This window comes from Neopelma chrysocephalum, unplaced genomic scaffold (genome assembly GCF_003984885.1).
Source record: "Neopelma chrysocephalum unplaced genomic scaffold, ASM398488v2 Primary Assembly neopelma1_26, whole genome shotgun sequence".
Lineage (NCBI taxonomy): Eukaryota > Metazoa > Chordata > Aves > Passeriformes > Pipridae > Neopelma > Neopelma chrysocephalum.
The window spans coordinates 24,757,754-24,767,271 of NW_020897695.1; the positions used below are offsets into that span (position 1 = coordinate 24,757,754).

Below are 9,518 nucleotides of genomic sequence, written 5' to 3' on the forward strand. Positions count from 1 at the left end.
AGTGGTTGTGTGCCCTATTTTTCATTTCCATTTGGGTCATTTGTTTCATTAGAGTGCAACTTATAGTAAGAATGGTATTTTAATGTCACACACTGCCTCAGAAAGGAACCTGTAGGACTTTTTTTCCTCAAAGGTCAAATGTAAGGAAAGTTAATTAATAATTTTATCTATGACTCACTGAAATATTTAAGAAAAACATGCTCAAAAAATTAAAGTGGGCTGTTAAAACTAAACATAAAGGGAGAGTATCTTTTTACATAATAATCATTTATGAAAACTAGTTCACTATGGAGTCTTACAGGCTCAGAAAGACTATATACAAAAATCTGTTCATAGACATCATTATCACAGCTTTTTAAAACATTAAAAGGGATATGTTAAATTCAAAAATTATTTAAGTTCTGATGGTTTCTAAAAGATAGGACAGACCAGAAATATTTGCACATATATATAGCTGCAGATTGTGTTCTGGCTTCAGACTGGGTCACAAGAACCTCTAAAATGCCCCAGGGAATCTTTTTATTGGTAGCTTTGAATCAGGCAGTGTGTTTCCTGAAATTAATCTCTCTTCTTACAAAGCATCCAGTTCTATTTCACACTTGTAAAAATAAGGCTAAATGAAACTGCTGTACCAAAGGCTCAAGAAATTATTAGCCATTCAATGTTCACTTTCTTTTTATGTCTTGAACATTGAGTTACAGAGCAAAGCAAGAAGTTGTCTGTTAATATACCAGTATCCATCCATGTGTTGAAACAGCTTCATGAATAAACTAATGGAACGGGAAAAGTCCACTTCAAAAGAGACAAAATCTATTGAGGTCTCCATATAGGGTATATATTTGAGCTGAAATTCAACTTGAAATTTTCTTAATTGAATTACGGCTGTATGGAGAGATTCAGTCAGGACTAGTGAGTATTTACAGTAGCCACAGTACATGCATATGTAATCTGTAAATTCCTTAGCCCTGTAGGAATAAGGAAACAAGGAATAAGGAAACAAGGAATAAGAGAAGGAAATATTAAACTTACATTGCTCAACTTAGTCTTAGAAAAGAGCTGTTTCTTTCATGTCACAAACCATGCTCTTTAGCACCACAGAAGACCTGGTCTGTAGGGTAGTCTTTACACGTAACTTGACATCTGGTTCCCCATATAGTTCATGGTGTCCTTGGCTGGAATTACCCCTGTAAAATAACTGTACTGTGTTGAAATGGGTCTCCGACTGTACATGGACTATTTCCTTCTGCTAAGCCACAAGTATTACATTAGTTGTGATTATTTTGCTTTCCTGATGGTTGAATTTAGTGTCCTCACTGACTTAATGCTATAATAGTATTGATTGTGTATTTGTATTCCTTGGTTTGCATATTGTATTTGCATTAAGTTGTTTGTCTCTGTTTAAAACCATGTACTTATTTCTTACTGCACAGGAATTCTGTTCAGAAACTTCACAAGGTAGCAGATGTACTACAGATCTGGGAAGAGCTCATCAAAGCATGACACAACACTGACGGCTCTGTCTTCAACGTGGAGAGGTGTGTTTTCTTTCCTTTCCAGAAGCACAGTCAGTTGCAGGCAGTCATTCAACAGCTATTTGGGTAGTTGGTAAAATATTCACCAATTAATTGATAAACCAGGGCTGTTGCCATGGTTTTCTGAAACGTGCAAGTATTTTTTCCCAGTCCGTCATTCACTTCTTAAAAAGTTATATGCACCTCTATTGTAACACATCTACCTTTGTTTTTCTAGGGGGAGGTAAAGAAGGTAGCTGTATGAATGTCTTATTTTTCACATGGAAGATCTTCTGATTAAATACACCTTGGCTTTTTTTTTCAGGCAACTATTTAGAAGACTGAAACAGATGTTTTTTTTACTTATGAAGGTATTTTTTTGCTGTTGGGAATTTTATTGTTTTGGATTTTTTAACAGATAAGGAATGGAAAAATCATGTAGTTTAATAATTGCATGCCTACCTCCTTCAGGCTATCATTTCTGAAGAATAATGCTCTGACACTTCCAGATATTTGCTGGGAGAAAAAGAAAACATTGCAACAGGAAAAGTAAAAGTGCAGATCTTTTTTATTTTCCATTGTGTAGCTTTAATGGTTAAAAAATCCCGGAATTTAGAATTATAGAAGGGCTTTTTGTTGGATTCTTTTAATAGTAGTGCTTTACAGAATGCTTGATATGAAAAGGACAAGTCACAAGAATATAGGAATGATCTCTTAGGTTTGCCTGGGATAGCACTGAACTGCCACTACCCAGAAGAAAAAAAAGTTGTTTTCATCTCCTTGAAAAAGTAAAGCACACATATATTGTTGGCACTGACCACTAGCAGCTCTTCCCAGAGGGATGCTGTAGGGCTGTTCTCCACACTGGTGTCAGGGTGGTACCTGCTGGGAGTTGCCTTTCATCCTTCTGATCTGCAGTCACAAAACTTCTGGAATGAAACTCTGGTCTACTGGGACCTGTTAGCCACAGCTTGCTGGGTATTTTCTGGACACTATTTCAACCTATATATATATATATATATATATATATATATATATATTGATGATACGGTAGTTGCTTTACTGAAATAAAGGGCAAGACAGTTTCTTATAGTACAGATGGTGAAGGGAGATGTCCTGTTTTCGGTTCTCTTCTCTGAGGATCTTACCTTTGACATTAAAATGACACCATTTTACTTTGCCTCCATTTGCCCCAAAAGCATCTTCTTAATGTCAGAGAATGAGTTCACATCTCCAGACAGGGTATTTGGATTCCAAAACTTTTATAAACTCCGCATTGAATCAGTGGATAAGTCACAGAAGCTTTAGTGATGATGTGAAAAAACATATCATGTGGGGAAAAAAAGAGTACTCCTGAGTGTACATTTCTAAAAGATTTCAGCACAAGGGAGGACTCAAAAGTGTTATAACCAACCAGTCCAGCTGCAAAGCAGTGCTGTTTACGATGACCACTCACACTGTAATGAATGCAGATACCTTTGACATGTACAAGATATAAATATACCATCACCATCATCATCATCATGGCTAGGCTTCGTGAACAAAGATTTGGGAGGGCTCTACCCATGTTTGTTACAAGCGCATTGGTGGCTAAAAAGGCCGATACCAGATAGGCACATCCGGTTGCAAAAGGCGCAGCAGAAAGACTCCTTAGGTGGTATATTCTGCAAGGCACGATTCTTTCTGCGTTGTCTTTTCTCCTCAAGAGTGATCCTGCATGCTTTCTCAAAGGCATCAGCAGCGTTATAGATGGTGTGTCTCCAGACCTCCCCACTGGAGGCCAGAGTAGACCAGTTATGCTGATCAATATGGCCAAGGCTGAGACATTGTTTCAGGGAGTCCTTGTATCTTCTCTTCGGGGCTCCTCTCATGCAGCAGCCGGTTCATGATATAATTACCATTAGCCCGCCTTGACCCTGAATATAAGTGCAATCAGCAATATACATATATTTCATAGCATTTTGATGGTATAACTAGACAAAATTTTTATAAGTATATACAGAATGTGATCACCAAAGGGCCAAAGTAGAAGACACCCAAGCACCAAAACATGAGACTTGATAAGCACAAGTGACTGCAAATAGAAAGGCAGGATATCATTCAAAGATGGAAGATTGGCAGGAAAAAGAAAAAATGCAAACAGCATTGGTAGGGAGTGCAACACCATAAAAGCATGAGGCATAAACAAGGAAAAGTGGAGGAGGAAGACAGCCGACTGATTTTTGAATGTGTCCTTCAGGAGCTCTCAGCTCTGACTTTGGCAATTGAGAACCATCAAAGACTGTAAACAACATTGCTAACTTTGCAGCATCAGCTCTGGGGTACTGTACATTTAGAACAAACTTTAAACTGATTGTTAAAAACTAAGGGGTTTGTATGCAGAATGATGAGATCAACATTATGTAAGAGTTAACCATTTGCATGAAGTAAGCTACTAATGAGTAATTTTTAATTCAGTAATGTTCAGTTTTACAGTGTAAAACTGACCTAATTTGTCAGACTTCTGAACTCTCTCATCACAGCCATCTGTTTCTCTCACTGACAGAAATGCTTTTAGTTACAACAACTTAGTCACTAGGAAGCAGTCCTTGCAAATATTAAAGCCAGCTCGATGGGAGATAGACTGAACCTCAAGAGAAGGAACTTACTAGTGGATGAGGGAGAGGAGAAGGTACTAAAAGAGTTTACTCCTTTGCTACAGGAGTACACGGTGCAAATCAAGGCAACTCTGTGACATCACTTACTAAGCCTTCACCTTGCTTAGCGCAAGCATGACAGCAATTGAACCTCTTTGGCACTGCTTTTGATGTGGAAGCAAGGCACTTGGAGGCAGTATTATAAAATACAGACAAGGCCTTTAAGGAATTTGTTTCGGAGGGCAAAGAAGAATAGCAAATGAAAATGCACTTTAAGAACAAACAGTATAAATGAGAGCACTTGCACAACAGTCTTATACTGAATGAGAGCAAGAAGCAGAATTGAACTTCCTCAATAACCTCTGAGGGGAAATGCTCATATGATGTGGACAAATACACATTTTTTTAAGTTCACACCACACTTTCTTTCTGTGTTTCCATGCTATTACCCAGAAAAATCTATTGCAAGACAAATAATTAATCTTATTATAGAAAATATGTGTAAAAGCTACCATGCAAAATAAATACTCCTATTCACCCAAAACATAACACAGTACAAAACCAATGACTAGTCATTTGGAAAAAGTTGTCTGTCTCCCAGCACTACTATTCTAAGACATTTATTGATTCACTATTAACTCCTGAGAAGACTATTAAGTCTTTTTAGTGCATCCATTCTCCCAATCTGTATAAAAGATAAATCTTCACTGTACTGCTTGGGTTTTTTTCTCTGAAACCTGACTGCAATTATGCATCACTGTCCTTGTACTAAATATTCTCTTCTTTGGTTTATTTCATGGGCAGAATCAATCCTACCTCACATTGTCATGCCTTTGAATGTAAATCTTGTGGAAAATCCTTTCAGGAGGCTTCAGGAAATCTTCCTTCATTTCCATTGCAACATTTCTGGGCAACAGACTCATCAAGAGACGTTCCTAAAAGAAAACATAAACAACATCAGTTTTGTGGTATAGTGTGTGACCACTTTTCAAAAGTTTTAAACTATTTAGCTAGACAATCTTTCCCTAATCTAATCTGCTTCCTTAAAATTTCTGCTGTATAAATAAGATGAGCCATTTCTCTCAAACTTCTGCGAACTGTGTGGATGTCTTTTTTAAAGTCTTCTGCACTAAAAAAGAAAATAAAATCAAAAAGCTACACAGAAAGAGGCAGCTTCAAGAGCAACTAATTGTCCATAATTTTCATTAACGTTACATTGCTAATAATAACAGCTTACTTTATTGTTAGTGGCATTTATCTGTCTGGGAAAGACTTCCCAGGATTATTTGCTATGCTTTTGTGTGTCCTATTTCTTTCTGGATCTAATGAAAGTGTTACATTACAAGAACTATGACAGCTGGTTATTAAGTAGTGAAAGTGGATAATGGATTTATCCACTGTCTAATTCAGCAGAACAGTAATAGAGGTACAGTTTTAGCAGCATCTTATCCAGTGTGGCAATGTCTGTTCCAACCAGCTCAGGAATGAAATGCATCAGTACAAAACCCTAGTTAGACAGACATCTTGTTGCAATATTCACAGAGAAATTTTTTGCATGGGTCACTAACCTGCATAAAAAAGATCTCTAATGTTTTGGATCTTGTCAGTATTGACTATAAAGCCTTATGTAGTTTTTTGCACATAAGAATATGTGGAAAATTTGCCAGGTACCACCTGGCAAATCTGCATCTGTTGGTCTTAGGTGCTGTAAAGTGTCCTTAGATACCTAATCAAGTTTTATTTTCATACAGAAAATCCTTGCCATTTAAAATGTAGTTCCAAAGACCTGTCCAAAGACAAAATGTAGTATCCATCAGACCTGCTAGTTTCAGCCATGGCAGTCTGAAAGAATTCACATAACCACATGCAATCTGATTCAGGAATCCCAGGTTCCAGACAACAAGGGGAAAGGCTGGAGCAAGGAAGATGTGCCCTTGGTGGAAGAGGATTAGGCCAGGAAATAATTAAGCAAACTCAAAAGAAGTAAGTCCATGGCCCCTGTCAGGATGCACCAGCAAGCACTGAGTGAATGGGCACATGCCATTCTAAGGCCATTCTTGATAGTCAAACATGGTAACTGGGAGAATTGCTTGAAGACTGGAGGAAAGAAAATGTCACTTCTATATTCAAGAAGGGCAATAAGGAGGACCCAGGGAACTACAGGCCAGTCAGTTTCACCTTGGGTCCTGGAAAAGTAATGAAGGATCTCATCCTGGAAGCCAGGGTGGCTGGACCAGACAACTTCCAGAGTTCCTCAACTATTCTATGATTCTGTTATCTGACATCGAAAGCCACTATAATGGCAGCTGTGAGACATCACAGAAGTGCATATTTTGGCCCAACCACATCCTTCTTTTATTTACATATTAAATAAGTAAGGAGCAACAATTAACACTGCGAAGAGGGTATCTGCACAGACAAATGCTTTGTATTGCTCACATGCATGTATTCACCAGTCAAAACCATCAAATAATACTCAAAATTTCTAATTTTACAGTTTCTTTTGGAAGAAGACACACTGAACATTTATTTCATCAAGGATTAAGTTAAACTTTACAGAACTGCCCTGGTACTTACTGTAAACTAAAGTTCCTTCATATGTTTATGGCAGTCATATTGTCTTGAGGCTAAGGATCATTTCCTACCATTCTTATATGTATACTAAGAATATTGCAAAGAATATGATGAAATTAAATATTTGTTAACAATTTATGCTTATAGCAATTTCTGATTAACCAAAGCATCGCACATTTTAGTAGAAAATGGTATTTACTATAATTTTTATTTTAATTTATTAGGTATGCATGTATTTCTGGAACAGAATTGTATTTGGGTAACCCAAAATTTGGATTAAAATCCCAACCAAATATTTTGTCAGCAGTGGATCTTGCGAAGCTCTGTTGCCAGCTACTTGTGTCTTACAGTTGATTTACAGTTTTAAGTGAAATATACTGGGGTTTTAAAATGAGCTGACCACCTATCAGGCAACAGATAATCCATACAAGAGAGAAATTTGATCTGATGGTTAAATTATCTGGTGCTTAAGATGGCATAAACCCGAAATGATGCTGGAATTTCATAAGTACTGTTCTGGATATGAAATTTACAATGTCTCATAAGGACTAAATATTCTCTGTCTCTTCTCCTTCAGTGAGTATATTAAACAAGATTTTTGCCATTTAAATTCCAAAACTGTTATGAAGATCAGGTTTTCAGCTTCTGTTTCCTAGAAAGTCAGACTTAATCAGACAAACAAGCAAACAAAAATTATACCAACAGACTCTGTAACAGAGATTAATGCTAACTGAATTTCTCTTCTATGGCCTGCAAACACAATTACAATACAAGATGTGAATGAAAAGATCATAGATAACTTCTGCAGTGCATGGCAAATAGCATGGAATCCAGGGAAGTAATAAGAATCATTACTGTAAAAGCAACATTGGAGAGCTGCAGGATGCAGCACTTGACAGATTTGAAATGCACAGATGTCAGATGTATTAAGAGAGGCTACAAAAATGATGAATCCTATACATGTTAGCTTGACAATTACAAGACCTGGAGGGAGCATATGAAGATCCTTAATCAAATTGTGGTGGCTTGCTTTTTTCATTAGAGGGGAAAAAAAAAAAAAAGATGGATTACTGGGAAAGAATTGTAGAGTCTTTACAAAGAGGGTTAGAAGCTTCAGACTCACCGAGCAAGGAAAGACTCAATTATGGCTTTCGCAAAGGCCAGCCACTTCTGACCTTTCAAACCAAGAAGGGAAGCAGCATCTCGACTGTAAGGATTTGTCACTGAAGAGGAGACTAAAAAATGTGAGGAAGAACCCCACAATGGAAAGTATCGAAGCATTGAAAATAAATGAAAGACAGCTTTTAGCTCACTAGAAAGAATATTAAAAAAGTCTCTTCTATTTAGGGCAAAATCTCATTTGTCGAGCAAAGCAGGTCAGTCTAAGGAATGCTGAAGGACTTAGAGTTTTGGAACAGCAAGAGTGAATTCATGTACACAAAATATAGCTGTTGGAAGTTTTGGGAAAGGGCTCCACCTGGATCTCTATTCAGCAAGTTGTACCATTGTTGTCTGATTTTTTCATTTGCTCCCGTATGGCGATCTGATTATAAAAATAATCTGAAAACCAGAATAAAATGAAAACTAGATGTGCATGGCTGCATAGTGCATTGAATGAAACAGCTGACAGAACTAAAGCAAGACTGGTCATATTTGTGCAGGCATTTATGATTGAGTGGTTGTTGCTTCTGACAGGGGTGGTTGATGAAAGAAAAAAAATAGAAAAAGTGACATAGGGATCACTAATCGATTAGCAACAACTTTTACCAAAATAAAACAACACTCATGTTGCAAAACTTCTTATTGGTGACAAACAATATTGTATTGACGTAGCCTAAACATGTGACATATTCCTAAACACAGGTCTAGTAGAGACAAAAATGTTTTCACATTTTTACCTTTCACACTGATTCACAATGTTGTTTAAGATTATTATAGCTGTTTTCTACCCAGAAAATTAAATTGTGGCCCTATGACCAACTTACACTATTTTAGGAATTTGTACTCTTTTCTTCTCCCGCTGTAAATCTTCACTCATCATTAACATGGTCTAAAGTGAAATCACATGCTGAAAAAAAGATTCTTTTCTGAGACTGTAACTGTCAGTAAATGATTTTGCATTCCCTGCACAAATCTCACTAAGAAAAGAAAATTATAGATGAGGACCTATATTTCCCTCATTCACAACATTTTACATTCCTAGTCCTAGTCTGGGATTTCAAATGCCAAACTGGGCTGCCTCTGCCAATTGTCTCATCCTCATTAATAAGGATTTCTGCACTATTAATGAAGACATAGCTGTTTCTGAAAAGGACACTCAATTTAGAAAAACATCCAGATTTCTTTCTCCCACAGCAATGAAGCATCACTAGAAATTAGAGAAGGAACAAACATTCATTTTGACTCCAAGACATGTTAAAATGTGCCTACCAAGCCAATTAAGAACTGCTCAGTGCTACCTTGGCCCTATTCAACAACAAGCATGACAAAGAGGGAAAATACACAAAAGCAGAGAAATGGATTTAAAAAAAAAAAAATGTTCCCCATTGTTAATGGCCAAAAGACTCTATATTACTACTTGCTGTTTGGAATGTTCTTAACTGTAATTGTAAGTTCAAGCTCCTGGACTGCAACTTTCACTCTGGGTTGGACCTGAGGGAAAATTTTAGTAATTATTCAAGACTTCACTAGACTAGACAAAGTTGACCAGACCTGGTGTTGCTGGCAGTCCTGCTTTGAGGGAGTGGTTGTGATGCCAAGATTTTGCCCCAAAAGGCACGAACGAAAAGAAACTGCT

At 37.1% G+C, this 9,518-nt stretch overlaps 1 protein-coding gene across 4 annotated transcripts in view; it reads right to left on the reverse strand.

Moving 5' to 3' along the window:
* The window catches only part of ADCY1 (adenylate cyclase 1), a 150,544-nt gene that overhangs the window by 74,187 nt on the left and 66,839 nt on the right, over nucleotides 1–9,518 (reverse strand). For all 4 annotated transcript variants that reach the window (XR_003533050.1, XM_027675962.1, XM_027675961.1 and 1 more), the window contains exon 3: nucleotides 4,964–5,082. Coding sequence is in view for 3 of the 4 variants with exons in the window: in XM_027675962.1 (XP_027531763.1) it covers nucleotides 4,964–5,082 (119 nt within the window). In the remaining variant the exon portion in view is untranslated. The remainder of the gene's footprint in view (nucleotides 1–4,963; nucleotides 5,083–9,518) is intronic.